The 18892-nt window shown below is 60.2% G+C and overlaps 1 protein-coding gene across 4 annotated transcripts in view; it reads left to right on the top strand.

The window, feature by feature from the left end:
- The window catches only part of VOPP1 (VOPP1 WW domain binding protein), a 32341-nt gene extending 13556 nt beyond the window's left edge, over positions 1-18785 (top strand). Inside the window, exons 2-5 of one of the 4 annotated variants that reach the window (XM_054726249.1) lie at positions 6929-6987; positions 9253-9330; positions 10145-10281; positions 18637-18785. In XM_054726249.1, the coding sequence (XP_054582224.1) occupies positions 6929-6987; positions 9253-9330; positions 10145-10281; positions 18637-18725 (363 nt within the window). In that variant the 3' untranslated portion in view covers positions 18726-18785. Of the gene's footprint in view, positions 1-6928; positions 6988-9252; positions 9331-10144; positions 10282-11261; positions 11571-12228; positions 12495-18636 lie in introns of those variants that run through there. The other 3 variants (XM_054726246.1, XM_054726248.1, XM_054726247.1) reach the window with 3 other exon arrangements.
- The last annotated feature ends 107 nt before the right edge of the window (positions 18786-18892 follow it).

Below are 18892 nucleotides of genomic sequence, written 5' to 3'. Positions count from 1 at the left end.
CCAGGGCCGGCAGAGACGTAGGTCCCGAGGGGGCTCCTCTCCCCTGGAGATGCCGTGAGGACGGCTGGAGGGACAGCGGGGACCCGAGCATCAGCACGGCCGGGCCATGAGGCAGCGCAGGCCCGCGAGGACGGACTCCGCCTTCGGGAGAAGCGCACCGCGGCCGCCGAGAGGAGCCCGTCGCCGCGCAGGCGCCTCTGCTGCCTGACTTAGGAAACTGCCTGAAATGTCATGGCTGACATGTGCACAGAAGGAACTGTGTGACATTGAAATTGGGTCTCAAAAGAACTGTTGGCCCAGAAAGAAATTCACTACAGACTGATTCATTTGCCTCTCAGCATAACCATTATGGCTTGTCTCATTTTCGGTTCTTATAAGTGTATTTCTAATAGCACATGATCTCACTCATCTAGGGGAAATGATGAACAACACAGACTGATGAACAAGAACAGACCCGGAGACAGGGAAGCATCGATCGGACTGTCAGGCCTCAGAGGGAGGGGAGGGGATGGTGGGGGTAATGGGGAGAGATCAACCAAAGGACTTGTGTGCATGCATATGAGCCTAACCCGTGGTCACGGACAACAGGGGGGTGGGGGCATGCGTGGGGAGGGGTTTGGGATGGGAATGGGGGGGGGGGATGAGGACAATTATGTGATACCTTAATCAATAAAGAAATTAAAAATAAATAAAAGAAACTGGCGCAGCCACGCCCGCCTGCAGCCACCCACGGTGCGGCAAGACCCTCGCCGGCACAGCCCGGAGGGCCGCAGGCTCAGGTGGTGGTGAGCAAGTCTGAGCAGGAAAGCGCTTTTTAAATGAAGGTGTGCACACGACCTTTTAGACGTGATGCTGTTGCACACGTAAGAGACTACAGGGCAGTGCACACGTGACGCTGACATGCACCCCAGAACAAAGACGTTCACGGCGCTGCGTGCTCGGGAGGCGCTCTCACTGTGGTCTGGCCCGGCCCGCGCGGTCCCCGAGGCCCGCCCGCACGGCCGTGCGTGGTCACGAGGCTTCGGTCCGCGACGTCCCACTTGTACCACAGTGGTCCCGGAAGGCTCCAGTGGAGCTGAACAGCTTCTGTTGCCTAGCGACGTAGCCATGGTAACATCCTAACGCAGCACGTGACACGTCTGTGGTGATGCTGGTGTCCACACTTACCGCCCTGCCGGGCGCGTGAAAGTAGATCACATACGATTATGTGCAGTCCCTCCCCTGGACAATGGACATGGGTGCCTGTTTTGGCTTAGGGACTTACTATGCTATCCTTTTCACTGGTATTTTAGAGTGTGCTCTTTCTGCTTACTGAAAAAATTGCCGTAGTCCGGCCGGCGTGGCTCAGTGGTTGAGTGTCGACCTATGAACTGGGGGGTCCCAGGTTCGATTCTTGGTCAGGGCACATGCCTGGGTTGTGGGCTCGATCCCCAGTTGGGGGTGTGTAGGAGGCAGCCGGTCAATGATTCTCTCTCATCATTGATGTTTCTCTCTCTCTCTCCCCGCTCCCTTCCTCTCTGAAATCAATAAAAAAAAAAAAAATGGGAAAAATTTGCTGTGAACCAGTAGCCGGGTCACCCCAGCGGCAGCCGCATGCATCTCGTGTTAACTGCGCCTGCTGAGCTTGATTCCCTCTCCGGTGGTTTTTCAGGGTTAGTGCCGCCTAAGGGTGCAGCATTATCGAGTCCACAGCCGTGTCAGCCATGCCCTGGGCCTTCACACTCACTCCCTGACCCCCCGGAGCGCCGTCCGTCCTGTCCAGGCGCACACTCGTTCCCTTTTATGAACCGTGTGCTGGGCCGTTCTCTGTTCAGTGTGTGCAGACACACAGGTACATGTGTTACAGCTGCCCACGGCGTTAGCAGTCACACTGAGCAGGTCTGCACGGGCGGCAGCATCGGGGGCGTGCACATGCCTCTGCTGTTCGCCAGCGACGAGGTCGCCTGCCGGGCGTGTCTCAGCCGCCTCCGCTGTGGGTGTGTGTGTGTGTGGGGGGTGGGGGGGGGGATGGCTGTGTTTCCCCAGCCAGCACCGCGCCTTGGACCCGCCTCATCGGTCCGGAGAGCTCCTCCTCGCTGGCCGCTCCGCCCTCTGCCGTGGGTTACCTCGCCCGCCTGGGAGGGGCGGGCTTGGCTGTCATCTCCGGGATTTTGCTGTGAGGAACAATGCCAGGATGCGTAACCTGCGGAAGGAGAAGGGAGATGGAAGAGAAATGCATCGTCGTTTCCCAGTTGCTGCCCCGTTCCCCTCCCAGCAGCGGTGGGAGAGTGCTGGCACGTCTGGGCTCCCGTGACAGTCAGTGCTGTGTTACCCTAGCGTGGCACCGGGCCCGCCCCACTGACCACGCGCACCCGCCTGGGCGGCACCTCACGCACCCGCCTGGCGGCCAGCAGAGCAGGTCCACGCTGGGACCCTCCCCGGAGTCCGTTCAGTCGGCCCGATGCCTCCGTCCGGCTCTCTCCCGCCTCCTGTCGCAGAGGACGTGGGGCCGCCGAGGGGCTCAGTGGGCTCCCAGGGCTGATCCGCCTCGGAGAGACGGCGCCCGGCGGTCCGTTTTGCTACCAGGAAGCGTAACTGGACAACCAGGGGGTCCGGCTGCCTGTCACCACTGGGGCCAGTTCAGCAGAGACAGGGGTGACTGCTATATGAGCGTTGATTCCAGTCCTGCCAGCAGCGCGGAGAGCAGTTGGTCACCCACAGACATCTGCTCAGCCCCTGGCCAGCGGGCTGTGTACCCACGAGGGAAGGAGGGAGGGTCTGCCGTCCGGCCTTCAGGAACTCCACGTCCGGTAACCGGTGGCTCATCTGTGATGTTGAAAACATCAGCCCGTCCCTGGGGCCGGAGAATGGTCAGCGCTTCTGAGAAAAGCCCCGGAGGGGGCAGGGTCCGGCACAGCCACCAAACCAAAGCGTGTCCTGCCCTCGGTCTGCTCTCACCTGTGCTTCTCCTCTGCGTCCTGGGCCCACGAGGCGCCTGTCTTTCAGCCTCGTCTCCGCCTCCAGCGCCCCGGGGCCTGTGAGAAACTTCTCGTCTGCAGTCCGTGAGGCAAGGGCCCGGTCATTGGACAGCTGTGGCTCCCTCTCCCTGCGGGTCCTTCCCGCTCTCAGCAGAAACTGGGATTCTGAGCAAGAGCCTACTCGGTAGAATGGAGAAACCCAGAAATCGACCCAAACCACTACGCTCAATTAATATTTGACAAAGGAGGCAAGAACATACAGTGGAGCCAAGACCGTCTCTTCAATAAATGGTGTTGGGGAAATTGGACAGATACATGAAAAAAAAAAAAATGAAACTAGACCACCAACTTACACCATACACAAAAATAAACTCAAAATGGATACAGGACTTAAACATAAGACAGGAAACCATAAAAATCTTAGAGGAATCCACAGGCAGCAAAACCTCAGACATATGCCCAAGCAATTTCTTCACCGATACAGCTCCTAGGGCAATGGAAGCTAAAGAGAAAATAAACAAATGGGACTACATCAAAATAAAAAGCTTTTTCACAGCAAAAGAAACTATCAACAAAACAACAAGAAAGCCCACTGCATGGGAGAACATATTTTCCAATGTTATCTCCGATAAGGGTTTAATCTCCAACATTTACAGGGAACTCATACAACTTAACAAAAGGAAGATAAACAACCCAATCAAAAAATGGGCAACGGACCTAAATAGATACTTTTCAAAAGAGGACATAGGGAAGGCCAAGAGACATATGAAAACATGCTCAAAGTCACTAATCATCCGAGAGATGCAAATCAAAGCAACAATGCGGTACCATCTCACACCTGTCAGAATGGCTATCACCACCAAATCAACAAACGACAAGTGCTGGTGAGGATGCGGAGAAAAAGGAACCCTCGTGCACTGCTGGTGGGAATGCAGACTGGTGCAGCCACTGTGGAGAACAGGATGGAGTTTCCTCAAAAAAATGAAAATGGAACTCCCATTTGACCCAGTGTTCCCACTTCTAGGAATATACCCCAAGAAACTAGAAACACCAATCAGAAAGGACATATTCATCCCTGTGTTCATAGCAGCACAATTCACCATAGCTAAGATTTGGAAACAGCCTAAGTGCCCATCAGCAGATGAGTGGATTAAAAAACTGAGGTACATCTACACAATGGAATACTACGCTGCTATAAAAAAGAAGGAACTCTTACCATTTGCAGCAGCATGGATGGACCTGGAGAGCATTATGCTAAGTGAAATAAGTCAGAGAAAGATAAATATCACATGATCTCACTCATTTGTGGAATATAATGAACAACATGAACTGATGAACAGAGACAGAGAAGCATCGATCAGACTGTCAAACCTCAGAGGGAAGGCAGGGGAGGTGGGGGTAAGGGGGAGAGATCAACCAAAGGACTTGTATGCATGCATATAGGCCTAACCAATGGACACAGACAACGGGGGTGAGGGCATGAGTGGGGGGATTGGGAGGCAGTGAGGGGGGGATAAGGACACATATGTAATACCTCAATCAATAAAGAGAAAAAAAAAAAAAAGAGCCCATTGGGGCCCAGGTTTTTATCTATAAAATGGTGATGCTGATAGTCACAAACCAGGAGAGAAATCCTCAGAGGCGAGATGTCCGTGGTATTTTTGTTGTTACCTTAAGCGTCAGGAGATGTGCTGCGGGAGTAGGGCGGTGTCTCCGAGGAGTGGCGGCTTCCGGTGAGGGAACGGGGTCCCTGAAGGGAGACCCCACTGCGGCGGCTGCGGGCGGGCCCGGGCGTCAGGGCCCCCACCCGGTCTGTGGGCCTGGGCCTGGGTGCGAGGGGAAGGGCTTTCACATTGGCCTGGTGTCCCCGGGCTCGGGGCCGGCGTCCGGGGGGCCGTGTCGGAGGCGCTGAGCTTGGTGTGGGGTTTGTGAAGGCGGTGAGAGCGCGGGAGCCACAGGTAAAGGCCTCCTTGAAGGCAGACCCGGCGTCTCGGGGAGACGGCGGAATGGAGTGCGATGGGGCAGGGGCCTGGAATTGCGCTCCTCGCCGGAATACATGGATTTCTTGGCCGGAGCTTCATTTCTCGAAGTGGACAGGAAGTAACGGCGCCTAAATTAAACTCATTTTCACTCACAGACCCGGGGCACGTTGGGCCGCCCACGTGTGCCTCTGCAGGTCCTAAAGCACAAAGCCAGCCAAACACACCCCCGGGTGCTCGCTGCTCTCCTGGTTCCCAGGCGCGGCATGGCATTCACATCCCCTCTCCCGGGGTCAGCTCTAGATTTGGGGTCTGTTTCTGATCCCGGCACCGTCAGGCGGCCGGGGACAGGATGGCCTCTTACACACCTGCCGGAGAGACCAGGAGCAGCCCTGGCCCTGGTGGGGGTGGGGGGGTTAGGGGGGAGGGTGGGGAGGTGAGATTGGGGGAGGGGTGCTTGGACATGACAACTGGCCCCTGACTTGCTCATGGAAAGCTCTGCTATCAGGTGCCTTCCCGGTTGCCTGCTGCTGGTAGACTTGTCCTGTGTTTTTTTAAAAATATATTTTATATATATTCCGGGGGGAAGGAAGAGGGAGAAGGAGAGAGAGAGAAATCTCAGTGATGAGAGGGAATCATTGATTGGCTGCCTCCTGCACACCCACACTGGGGATGGAGCCCGCAACCCAGGCCTGTGCCCTGACCGGGAATCGAACTGTGACCTCCTGGTTCACAGGTGGACGCTCAGCCCCTGAGCCCCGCCGCCGGGCTGTCCTGTATTATTTCGAAGGCGCTATCTATACACCAGGGGTCAGTGGACAGATCGTGGCGGTAGGAGGTTGTGAATTAAAATAGAGATGGCTCGAGGGGAATGGTTTTAGAAAACCCCCGTTCGGAGCGGTCGGAGCCGTCCTGCTCAGCGTCCTCGCGCGCCGTGGGTGCCCTTGGCCGCTGTCCCTGTGAGTCACCCGCCCGGTGGCTTCCCAACGGCTCTGCCCGCCCCTCTGGGTTGTCAGGAGTCTGACTTCTCTGGGGAGCACAGGGGGCTCCTGTGGTTTTTCTGCACCCGCCCCCCCCCTCCCCCCCCTGGAAACGAGGGGGGCAGTGGATCCTGACTTAGAGTCCGGCCGGCACGGGTCCGCACTTGGTCCTGTGATTTAGATGTGGCTTTTGGGATATTCCGAAATATAAACATCTAGGAAGGTGAAAACTATGGGAAATGTCTTTAAAAAATGGAAATGGGGGGAGGGGTGGAAATCTTTGTAATATTTGTTTCTAGCATTCTTTAGATATCTGAATGCCACGTGCATTTAACATGATTGTCTTTGCCTTTCTCATAAATGGGTTACCAGTGCATTTAGAGAGAGGACAGGCTAGAACAATAATCCTATATAATAGAGGTAATATGCAAATTGACTATCACACCCTCACAAGATGGCTGCCTATGACCAGGCCGGCAGGGGGGTTAATGAGGGACGACCAAACGACTGAACAAGCAGGCTTCGTGGGGCGACTAGGCCAGCCGGGGTGCTGTGAGGAGCGACCAGGCTGGTAGGGGGTGCAGTTAGGGGCGATCAGGCTGGCATGCAGAGGCAGTGAGGGGTGATCAGGCTGGGGGAGCAGTTAGGGGCGACCAGACAGGCAGGCAGGTGAGCAATTAGGAGCCAGTGGTCCAGGATTGTGAGAGGGACATCCCCCCGAGGAGTCCTGGATTGAAGAGGGTGCAGGCTGGGCTGAGGGAACCTCCCCCCCACCCCGTGCATGTATTTCGTGCACCAGGCCTCTAGTTGGGAAATACTTGTTTTCCCACGTTTCTTTTCCCTTTTAAGAAACTTAAAGGAAAGGTCTGGTGGGGCGTCTCCCCGTCACCGTCTCTCCCGGGGGCCCTGCTCCCCACCTGCAGCCCCGCCCTCGCTCCCGCCTGTGTCCTCTGTGAGGTCCCCCCCACCTGGGCAGGGCGCCCCAGTGACCGGCTTTCTCTTCTCTTTGCAGTGCACGGAGGCCAAAAAGCACTGCTGGTATTTCGAAGGACTCTACCCAACATATTACATGTGAGTATCTGCCCGCCTGCTGGCTTGATTCTGTGGTTACGGTTCCTAACGGGACTGGTTATGGGACGGGGAAAGCCCTGTCTTGGGAGGCCCTCACCCCGCTCTCTGGCCTCTGCTCACTGGTGCGCAGTGACCCCCGAGGACACCAGCTGCTCGGGCCAGTCGCGTGGAGGACGGCGTGAAGTACCGGCGCTGTGGGGTGCGGGCCCTGAGGCGGCTGTGGGGTGCAGGCCCCGAGGCGGCTGTGGGGGTGCGGGCCCCGAGGCGGCTGTGGGGGTGCGGGCCCCGAGGTGGCTGTGGGGGTACGGGCCCCGAGGCGGCTGTGGGGTGCAGGCCCCGAGGCGGCTGTGGGGGTGCGGGCCCCGAGGCGGCTGTGGGGGTGCAGGCCCTGAGGCCCCTGTGGGGGTGCTGGTGGGAGCTTGCTGACAGGCATGGTCTGAGGTGGTGACATGCGATGCTACGTGAGTCAGAGAAGCCGGGGCCTCCGGAGCCAGCTCCCTGCTCCTTAGGAACAGAAATGACTGGAACTGGGCCCGGAGAACGGGGTGGGCAGGAGCGGGTTGGGAGGAGGAGAGGCCGTGGCTGGGGGAGAACAGGAGAGCTGGGGGTGCGGGGGTTGACCTCAGCGGGTCCTTGTTTACCTGCGTTTTACCAAGGAAACCTGGGGACCAGCGGGCCAGTTTCATCCACGTCACGGCCGATGGCGGGGGTCAAGCCCTTCGCCGGGCTCGTCTGCCACTGGGTCCCGTCTGGGGTGCGGGGATGCAGCCGGGTCCAGGGTGCTGGCTGCTGGGTATCCTGTGTACACACTTGTAGTTTCGGGTTCGGATCTCAGTGCCGCTGAAGGAGGGAATGGGAGGGGGGGTGGAGGGGAGAATGGGGGGACCTCTGAAGTCAGAGGCGCGGAGACGGAGACTCGCAGGAGCCCAGGCGCTTCCCTCCCCGTGGAGGAGGCGGGAACCGGGTGCAGGGACGGCGCCTGCTCGCCTGAGAAAGGAGAGGGACACGGATTAATGACTCGCACAGAATGAGCGAGCCCCCCGGCAGGTCCCACATCGATCCCTCGGGGTCCGTGGAGACCGGTCACTTCCACGCCACGGCCGGAGGGGCCAGGAGCGAGCGGGTGGGCGCCGTGGGGCTGAGGACGAGGGCGCAGGCCCGCCCCGCGGGAGCTCCGGCCTGGCTTCCCCTCTGCACCCCCACCCGCACCCTCAGTGTGAGCCAGGCGGGCAGCGGCCTCGCCTCCGCGGGCTGCTCTGCTGGGCCAGGCCCTGCCCCGCGCCTCCCGGGGAGCCGCTCCTTCACAGGGGCCCCCTCACCCGCTGACGGTCGGGGCGCGTCCTCCGCTGTGAGTCATGGACGCCGTGCGTGGGGAGGCGCTGGTCGCAGGTGTCCCAGCAGGAGTGGGCAGCGGGCTCCACGGGACAGGGCCTGTGGGCGCTGGAGAGCCGAGACCGGGTGCGGGGCCTGAGACCAGGCCGCCTGGGCCCACCCTCCCGGCTCCTGCCAGCCCCTGGGCCTGATGGGCGGCCCCCTGCGGGGAGGACAGCTCTCCGGCTTGGGGTGTGCAGGGTGGAAAGGCAGGGGGCGGGCAGGGCACACACAGTGACGGAGACTGCGATGACGCCTCGGGGCCTGAGGGGGCCTGTCCCTGGCGAGGGCCTTGCTCGGCTCCTCTTCTGGGGGAGGAACAGCCCTGAGTGTGTCCACAGGCACCGGAAGCCTCCAGAAGCCTCGGGTGGGGTGGGGAGGGGCGGCGAGGGCGTGCACAGTGCCTGAGGCACGTCTGTAAGGACCAGGGCACCGGGACCGGACCGGGACCGAGTCCTGTCCTCCCGCCCGTTTTGCTCAGGAAACGGAGGCTCCCGGGGGTTGAATAACTCCCCGTTAGTGGCAGGACCAGGACAAGGCCCCTAGCTGGCCTGGCCCCTGGCTCTGCCTCCAGCCCCTGCCCCTGGGAGGGCTGCACTCCGTCTTTGGAGCCGTCGGGGTCGGCCGAGCGGGACCCACCGCGCACCAAGGCCAGCCTGTGGCGGGACCGCAGGGGCACACGCTCCTCGGCCCGGCGCTTCCCCGGCAGGAGCCGTCGTGGGGGGGCCACGGGGCCTGTGGGACCGTGGTGCTGTGGGTCACACGGACCGTGTCCGCCTCGCACCTTCCGTTTGGGCCGGGACACGGACAGTGGTCAGCGTGGCGGCCTGCAGCGGTGGCTGTCCGTCCTGTCCGTCCTCTGCCCTGAACTCTGACCCCTGTGCCTCCCCGCAGATGCCGCCCCTACGAGGACTGCTGCGGGTCCCGGTGCTGCGTGCGGGCGCTCTCCATCCAGCGGCTGTGGTACTTCTGGTAGGTCACGCCCACCCGTCCAGGCTGCTCCCCTGCCCCGGGCCCCGACCCCACCTTCCCTCGCCTTCCCCGTCACTGGCTCGGGGCTGCCTCCAGCAGGCAGGCGTGTCCGCTTGGCCCCACGGTAGCATTTCTGTCCCAGAGTTGCCGGGAGCCCCTCCCGGTTCCCAGGCGGTGGCGGGGGGGGGGGCGTGGGGGATGGGGGGGCTGATTCCTTCGGATGGTGGGTGGGCAGCACCTCATCCTCCAGCAGCTCCTGGCCAGTTCCCGAAACAACGCTGAGGTCAACTGTCTTTTTATTTTTAAAGATTTTTATTTGATTTTGTAGAGAGAGAGGGAGAGAGAGAGAAACACTGATGAGAGAGAGAAACATCCATCAGCCACCTCCTGCACACCCCCTACCGGGGATCGAGCTCACTCCCCGGGCCTGTGCCCTGACTGGGGATCCAGCAGGAGACTTCTCTGTGCAGGGGACAGGGACAAGGCCCAGCCCGTGCAGCCACACCGGCCAGGGCTCAGCCCCCCCAGAACCAGAGAGTCTGCAAACTTGGGATGAAATCCCTGCTGCCGCGCCGTCTTCCCCTCACATAGTGTCGGCTGAATCCCTGCTCACAGGACGGACCTGGGCCTGCCCGTGCCCAGCTCCCCTGAGGGAGGAGGCCCTCCAGCCAGCGGCCAGGCCTGAAGGGCAGTGTCTGCACAGACCCTTCCCCGGGGAGTGAGACCGGGGCTCCGGAGCAGCGCGGCCTCGGACCCGCGGAGTGGGGAGCCCGGGCAGCCCCGGCCCTCACTGCTGGGTGCCCTGCTCCCCCAGGTTCCTCCTCATGATGGGCGTCCTCTTCTGCTGCGGAGCCGGCTTCTTCATCCGGAGGCGCATGTACCCGCCGCCGCTGATCGAGGAGCCCGCCTTCAACGTGTCCTACTCCAGGCAGCCCCCGAACCCGGCGCCAGGTCAGCCGACCCTCCGTCCTGGCCCCTCCCGCCGTCCAGGCGTCTTTCTGAATATTCCGCTTTCCCTTTGCTGCCGGGACATGGCCCCACCTCACCATCCCTGGTCCCTCCCCAGCCCCTTTGCATCCTCCCCATCCTCCTGGAATACCTGGCTTCCTTTCCTGCCGGAATGTCAGGCTTCCCTACCACCCTCTCCTCGGCCTTGTGTCCCTCCCTGCACACTGCATGGGGCGGCTGTAACCACCATGGACCTTTCTGGGGCCTGCCCTTCTCCTGTCAGCTCCATCCTCCTCCTGTAACCCCGCCCTCCCATGTAGCCCCGCCCTCCTCCTGTAGAACTGCCCTTCTGTAGCCCTGCCCTCCTCCTGTAGCCACGCCCTCCTCATGTAGCCCCGCCCTCCTCCTGTAGCCCCGCCCTCCTCCTGTAGCCACGCCCTCCTCCTGTAGCCACGCCCTCCTCCTGTAGCCACGCCCTCCTCTGTAGCTCCGCCCTTCTCCTGTAGCTCCTCCCTCCCCCTGTAGCCTTGCTCTTGCTCCGTGAAACCTCTGTCAAGACCAGAAGCCAGTCATTTCGATGCAGACCTCTTCTCTATCCCATGCATTCCACATTGAGTGTGCCCCCAGGCCCTTGAGGTCATGCTCCCCGAATACTCTTATTCTCAGCTCCCCATTTCGTCTCTCCTATAGGAGGCTTCCATTGCCTTTCCTGGACTCTCACAATAGCCTCTTTTTTAATCTTAAAGATATAAAGGGGTCCGGAGGTAAATGCAACATAACCTCTGCCTTTGGGAAACTCGTGGTCATGGGAGGCGAAGGCTTGTGGGCAAACACGGCCCAGGGCAGCGGCGGCCGCACCAGGGCAGCAGGTGCCGCTGGTTAGACGTGCGGTGCGGGAGGAGGCCCGGCTGGCAGGTTGCCCTCCTGCCGCTCCTTCAGATGCACTTCAGGCCTCGTGTTCCTGCTCTCCATTCCCCCTGTAGCCCCTGTGGAGGCCCCAGATCTGACGTATGCAGGCGTGAGACCCCTCGCACACCCGGGTGGGCGTCTTTGCAGGAACGGACCTCCATGCAGGGAGACCCTCCGCCATATGCGCACTGGGGGACGCCTCTGCGGCTCCCAGTATCTCCGGGGGTGAAGGAGCCTCCCTCAAACAGACCTGTGTCCACTCACAGTCGGCCTAGCCCAGCGAGCCCAAAGCTGCCGCTCCGTGCCTCGGTTCTCTGTGTATGGTCAGTGTCTGTCCGTGGTGTCCATGACCAGAGCAAGCAGATCTGAACAGAGCCCCGAAACAGCAGCTCAGGTCAAGCTGAGGGGTCACCTTGGAGAAGAGCCGCCCACCAGCATCGGTGCCCAGCCGCCCGCTGGCGTCCCCGAGGCTGCCTCCCTGTCTGAGCTGGCTCACCTATGCCAGGTTATCCCCTCCCTGACCAAATGTTCCCGGCCGGTGGGCATGGCGGCCGTACTTCTGACTTGAGTCTCAGCAGATGGTTCTCGAGGGGCCCTGGAGCTGCAGGGGGGGCGGGGAGGTTCTGGCTGAGAGTCAGGAAGCCGGCTCTTGCCCCGTTAGCTGGGCAGTGACTTCCCTGCCGCCCGGCTTTCTGACTGCAGTGCAGGCTCCTCTCTGCCGGTGGTGTTTTCGGCACGTGCTCCCCGGTCCCCGCAGAGCGGCCTTGGCTCACCATCCAGGTTCCGGTTGGCGAGGTCCGAGCCCTCAGCCACCTGTGCCCGATGCTGCTCCTGTCCTCCTGTCCCTTAGCCACCCGGGGTGTGTCACTGGCCGTCCGCACCCCGGAGGTGAGGAGCTCCAGGAGGCCGGGGAGCTGGAGCCCGTCACCTGGTCGGGCCGCTGAGTCGGGCGTGCCGGCCCGGAGGCCTGGCCGCTGGCGGAGCTCGGGGCGATGGGCAGCGGGGCGTCTGCTGGGCTCACACCGGCTCTCTGTCTTTCAGGAGTCCAGCCGCCGGGGCTGCCCTATTACACCGACCCCGGAGGACCCGGCATGAATCCTGCCGTGAACCCCATGGCGATGGCTTTCCAGGTTCAACCCAACTCGCCCCAGGGGAGCGTGCCCTACCCCCCGCCCCCTTCCTACTGCAACACGCCCCCACCCCCGTACGAACAGGTGGTGAAGGCCAAGTAGCGGGGTGCTGCCTGGAGCCGGCCTGGGCGGCGCTGCGGACAGGAGGAGCCGTCGCAGGCCGCCCGCGTCCCATCAGCACTCGCTTCCCGGACGGTCTTATGAGCCACAAGGGCACCCCCTCTTTGATACCTTCCGACCAAGCACAGCCCCCTCACGTTTTCTATAGATGACCGGTATTTGAATCCGCCCGCGTCCTGTTTCTGATGTCGTCTGTGCTTCGGCAGAGTTTGGACAGGTGGCGCGCCCACAGCCGCAGGCAGGACTAGGAGGAGGTGCCGGCGAGGGCCGGGGTGTGCGGGAGCACATGGAGATCCCTCCCCAGCTGGAGCCCCGTGCACAGGCGGCCGCTGGACTGAGGCCCCACACGGTCAGCTTTGGGGGCCTCTCGTCCCATCTGTTTTCCGCTTGAAGAAGCTGCTAGACACGTTTGGTGGACAAGGAGTCTCCCGCACTGTCTGTCTCCATCGCTCCCCGGAGATGGGAGACGCCCCTCTGCTCAGGGCTGGGAGTGCGGCCTGGGTGGGTGTCTTGGGTGGCCTGCAGGTCACTGAGGAACGCTCTTTGCGTGCGTGGGACATCGCTCCGTGCCTCGAACCGGGATGTTGCGTTTAGGAGCTGTTCTGACTTGGGGAGAAGTCCCGTTCCCCGCTTTTTAGTGCATTTAGGGAAGTTTGTGTCGAGCCCTGTCCTTTGAGGTCTGACTCTCATAAGTGTCTCCACGGGATGTCAGCGGCTCCCTGCTCTCTGGTCGTGACCGGCGGTCTCCCCGGCCTCCCCGGGCAGCTCTGCCCTGGGTTTGATAAAGGACACTCAGAGCACAGGCCCCTCGCTGGGTGGCGGGCGGCTGAGCCCCGGCGGGCGGGCAGCGGGCAGGGCTGTGTGGCCTGTGTGACCAGCAGCTGTGTTGGCTCTGACGAGGAGCTGGCTCAGAAAAGGACGGGGCTGAGGGAGTCCCCAGTCGGTTCCCTGACAACCTAATCACCATGCGAATCAAGAAGATGTGGCCGGAGATGCAAACCCTGCTCGGAAGCTCTCCCCAGGGTTGGGGACAGCCCCCAGGATCGCTGATGGCCGCCCTGGGGTTGTGGACAGTGAGCGGGGGTCCCGTTCCTCTGCGTAGTTAGTGATGCCGCTCGTGTGTGTGTGTAACGCCAGACGGAGCCCTGCTGGCTGGCGCCCAGGAGGGCAGAGCCGCGTAGCCAAGACCGTAGTAGATCCCTGTGTGTGTGGTGGGTCCTCGGCGGGGTGGGGGGTGGAGGGAGCCTACTTTTGAAAGGAACTAATCGGAGCCTCTTGAGAAGTGGTTACTCGTTGGCCTGGAGCATCGGGACACGTCACTGCAGGGGGTGCTGGGTGGTTTCTGTTCCCCAGGCCCGGAGTCTTGCTGCCCCTGGGCTCCGGCCTGTCTCTGGGGCGGTGGCGAGGAGTCAGCGGGGGCCACCGCCACTGCTCAGAGGGGCCTTCCTGGGAGGAGGGGGACTCTGGGAGCCTCCCGGGGAATTCCAGGGGAGACGCCTGGGACCAAGCCAGCGCCCTGGGAAGCGGTTAGTGAGCGCAGACCCGTGCCCGTGTGTTCGGTCACCCTCGTGTGACCTGTGAACCCGTCCCCGACGGCAGGCCCTCCGCACAGCCGGGTCCTTGAGCGAAATGAGTCGACAAAGCACAACATTTGCTGTTTACAACCAACGACAACATGGGTCTAAAAGTTCCTCTTCCTCCAGGTCATTGGTTTTGCATTTTTAACGTCAATTGGCCCTTTGCTTTTTTCTTAAATAACGAAGCGCACGCGAGCTGCCCCGGCCTGGACCAGGTGCGGGTGAAGAGGCCCCCGTGTCCCCGCAGAATCTTGTGTGCCCTTTGGACAGCAGAGCCTGGGCGGTCTCCGCAGTGCCGGCAGCTCTATATCCCACGTTTGTGTGAGATGCATTTTGTTGCCCCGAGAACCCGGGTCAGAACCTGCTCCGGAGGACTCGGCCCCGTGGGTGGGAGTCCCTCGGGCCGAGGGTCGAGCGTGCGGTGCTCCTGGCGGGGGAAGCCCCGGAGAGCCCAGAGCCCGCGGTGAGGGAACTCGGAGCAGGCTGCGCACGTGTCTGCAGCACTAGGCTCCTTTCTCTTCTGTTCTCTTCGGTAGGGTCCTGTTTCCTATGTTCGCAGAATAAAAACGCCTTTGGACGTGTGCTGTGATGTTTTGCTGGGGAGCGGGAAGGAGGGCGGGGCGAAGCACCTGCTGAGGAGGCACCTGCAGTGGGTGGTTCCCTGGGCAGGTGGGGGTGGGGTGGGGTGGGAGGGGGTGGGTGACGCAGCCAATCTCAGGAGAACTGGACGTTAGACGCTATCAGAGAATATAAGAGAGTTTTGGTTCATCACATTTTATTTGAAAAATATTTTTAATGATTTCTGAGAGGAAGAGAGAGAAGAGAGAGAGAGAGAAATGAGTCATTGATCAGCTGCCTCCTGCACGCCCCACACTGGGGATCGAGGCCAACACCCGGGCCTGTGCCCTGACCTGGAATCAAACCGTGGCCTCCTGGTTCCTAGGTTGACACTCAACCACTGAGCCACTCTGGCCAGGCTCACCAACACATTTTAAAAATCTCTAAGGAAAAGTGACCTGAAGCAGGTGGGAAGGGTGGGGCAGCGATTAGGTAAACTCACAGCTGACACCGACACCAGGTCTCCTGGCCTGGACCTGCTTCCCACAGGCAGGTGAGCAGGATTTCACGCTGTAGCTCTGCTTGTACGTCGCACAGACCAATTGGCGGGTGTATGTGCCACAGTTGGCTGCACTTAGATGAACCAGCGTGGAGATCACGCGGAAAAAGAAGCCTCTTATGTCTCACTCTCTGAAGACAGCACAGGAAATGGCCAGACGGGGCCAGCAGCTTGCGGTGGCCGAGTCCGAGCTGGCTCACACGCCTTGCTGGGCAGCCGCCCGGCCACCAGCTCCCCTGCACATGGACGCAGGGTCCTTTACAAGGCCCGGGTCAGGACGAGATGGGAAACCGAGGCTGGCTTTTATCTGCCTCTCACATTGAACTTCAAGAAGTGCGTAGTGGCCCTGGCTGGTGTGGTTCAGTGGGTAGAGCCCGCACACCGAAGGGTCTCGGGTTCGATTCCTGGTCAAGGGCATGCGCCTGGGTTGCAAATTAAATCCCTGGCCCTGGCGGAGTTGTGCAGGAGGCAACCAGTCAATGTGTCTCATATCCATGTTTCTCTCCCACTCTCTCAAAATCAATAGAAAACATATCCTCGGGTGAGGATTTTTTTAAAAAAGTCCATAGTGGCTCTCAAGGCACGAAAGTACGAAGACAAGAATTTCGATTAGTTTCTGAACTCGAAGAAGACCGATGTGAGCAGATGGAAGCTGGGCCTGGGAGAAGGCGGCGGGAGGCGCGCTGCCAGTTTCCACGCTGAGGCCCAGCGGGGGCGCGGGGCGGGGTGGCGCGGGCGGGTGCCGGGCGGCGGCCGACCAGGGGCCATGGGACCAGCGAGGCGGAGGCGCCTGCCCCCGAGTCTCCCGCGGAAGCCCGGCGGCTGGGACCGGGCGCTCTGCGTGGGGAGGTGCCCAGACCCGAGCTGCTGGCGGCGTCATTTAACTTGGAGAAAGGGTGAAGGGGCGTCAGCACCACACCCTCCTGGACAGCGGCCCCTCGCTTCCGGTTCCTGTGTTCAAGTTCCGCTTGTGTCCCCGTCCTTTGGTTCCGTGCATATAGGGAGGGGAGGGCGAGAATTTGGTTCCGGCAGCAGCTGCGGGTCAGAGTTCTCTCCTCCGCACCTGCTTTGGCTGCGTGACATGGTTTTGTTCTGTTGTCTCTGAAAAGCAACTCAGGGTCTCCATAAACAGGACAGGACCATTTTGAGGTGGTTCTGAGGTTACACATCTCTCCTTCTCCCTTTGCTTTGTGTGTGTGTGTGTGTGTGTGTGTGTGTGTGTGTGTGTGTTGTTTTTGTTTTTACTAGCAAACCATGTTTTTTGTCTGTACCCACAGTGTGGCATTTGCAGATGCCATCTCCACGGTGTTTGCATCTCGTGTGCAATGGTAGTTCTATAGAGAAGTGTGATTGGACTCAGAGCCTCCTTTTGTTGGGACGGAATACTTCAGAGATGGTGGGTGTATTTCCAGAGGAACACAGTGTCTGCTTGTGTCCAGCTAGCCGCTGACGGTTATTGCTGGGGCTCACTGATTGATTAGGTCTGAGCAGTAACATTTACATTATAGTGTCCCATGAAGTAAATAGCAGATTGAAGCACTGAGAACCATAATTGCTTGAACGTGGTATAAAACAGGAATGTAAAGCTCACGTGCACGACTTAATGCTTAGATTCAGAGCACACCTTTGCTGTCCTTGTCCACTAAGATGTTGTGCAGTTACTTCCCTGCACATTCTAATGGCTTATCTCCCTCATCCCCCAGCGAGGATGGGACTTAGTTCCATTTTCATCCTTGACCTGGAAATACCTGTTGCTACTCCTGTAAATTCGGGCCTTGTGGAATCTGTGCCCCACAGCTTAGCCGTGGTATGACCTTGGGCAGTCTCCCCGCCCCAAGTTGCCTCACAGGCAGAGATATGTGGCAGGGAAGCCGCCACACAGGCTCCTGTGGGGCCAGATGAGTCACCAAATGCGATAGGCTTATCAAGGACTTCACACAGTGCCCAGCTCAACAGTCGATATTGTGCATTAGAGATGCCATGCTCTCAAGAGCTTAACCGTGTTAAATGGAGGAGAGCCTAGAAGAGAGAATGGAGAGTCACTGTGGCTATATCCCTTGAGTAGGCCACTGGGAATAGTACCGATGAGTCATATGTGCTGACTGTAAATGAAATACCACGTCCCCCTAGCAGAGCTGGTCATGTGTGGGTGGGTGTGGCTGAAGCTCAGCACCTACGTGGGAGCGGCCAGCAGCTCCCTGAAAGATTGTGATTCCAGAAAAAAAAAAAAAAAAAACACCACAGGGATGTGGGGTTGGAGCCACAAAATCCCATGAAAGCTGCCTTCCTGGGCCTGGGGCCAGCCCGCTGCTTCAGGGGTGGGGGAGAGGGTGCCAGCCAGTAGAGGCAACCAGTCCACCATCACAATCCTTTCCCCGTGAGCGAGCGTCATCTGAGGTCGCCCCTTACTCCCGCAGTTCACAGAGAAGGCGACACTGAGTTTGTGAACATGTGCATGATGTTAGGTTCTTGACTTGGATTATTTGATCTCATCCTCCCAACAACCCTGAAAGGCAGAACTGAATGTGGCACCGTGAGTCCTGAGCCCACAGCAAGGACAGCAGGAGCCCTCCCCAGGCAGTTACCCAGGCCCTGGCCCTGGGCTGTGGGATGGGCAGCACCCAGGGCTCTGGGTGGCAGGGAGGAGGTTTGGCCAATGGCTGTTTAGCTGCCAGTCAGCTCTGTGGAGGCCTTTCGTGCCACCCAGCAGTGTCAGAGCCCTGCCCTTCCTAGAGCTTCTGTTCTGGAAAGAGTGCTGGTCTTTGGCCCAGAGGACATGAGGTCAGGGTGAAGGTCAGAGTGCCCTCTGGTGAAGATGGCCCCTGGCTCGCTTCCCCCTTCCCCTCTGCCACCTGAAGCAGGAGGCCGGGCATTGGCTGGGCAGGCGCTGGTGGGCTCCAGAAACAGGCCCAGCGTTTCCCCGGTGAAAAGATCCAGCCACATCAACCCTGTGGGCAAGAGTTTCCAATGAGCTTCAGTCCCCACCCCCCAGCTCTGCGAGGCTTTGTGCAGCCCAGAGCTAACGAGCAGGCCCTCTGACATGAGAGACCAAAGCCAGCAAACAGGACAAACCAACTCAGATAAAACCAGCTAACAGCGAGCTGAGCATGGCTGGAGAAACACCACAGCCCACCCACTGGTCTCCCTGATGTCCACAACCACGTGGGCCCTGGATGCTGTCATGCCGGGCACCCCGAGTCCAGACCAGCCTTCCTGGGGTGACCAGAGGAACCAGGGGACCCACGGCAAGTTTCCCTGACGTGTGGGGTCCCTGGGTGAGCGGCACCAGCATCGCCCTGGACTTGGCAGGAGACGCCCTCAGGCCCCACCTAGACCTACTGGATCCCACCCGGCCCGGGAACCCGTTTCCACGAGCCTCCAAGCGACTGCTGAGCGGCTGGCATTTGAGAGCCGCTTATTCACCCTCCTCCGTCTCCTGGCGATGTTCACACTTTCTCTTCTCGCTCCCAGTCCTCACACCTCCTCCTCCACCTTCACTCAGCAGATGCTGCCCCGCTGAGAACACCGAAGAAATCAGACTTCCACCGCGCCCGCCACCCCTCTGCGCCCACCAGCGTCTGCGCCCATCTGTGAGCCAGAGACGTGGAATGTGGGCTCCCAGCTCCGCGCCCGGCTGGTCTGGGCCCGGGCACCAGCTCCCCCTCCTCGTCCCCCTTTTTGTGCCATGCCATGTCTCAAACACTGCCCTTTGGGTCCTGCCCACGGATTCACAAACACAGTTAGTTTTCTGAAATTAAATA

The sequence above is a fragment of the Eptesicus fuscus genome, chromosome 14 (genome assembly GCF_027574615.1).
Source record: "Eptesicus fuscus isolate TK198812 chromosome 14, DD_ASM_mEF_20220401, whole genome shotgun sequence".
Classification (NCBI taxonomy): Eukaryota; Metazoa; Chordata; class Mammalia; order Chiroptera; family Vespertilionidae; genus Eptesicus; species Eptesicus fuscus.
Note: the sequence above shows the minus strand (reverse complement) of the source record. Positions and strands in the feature narration are given on the sequence as shown.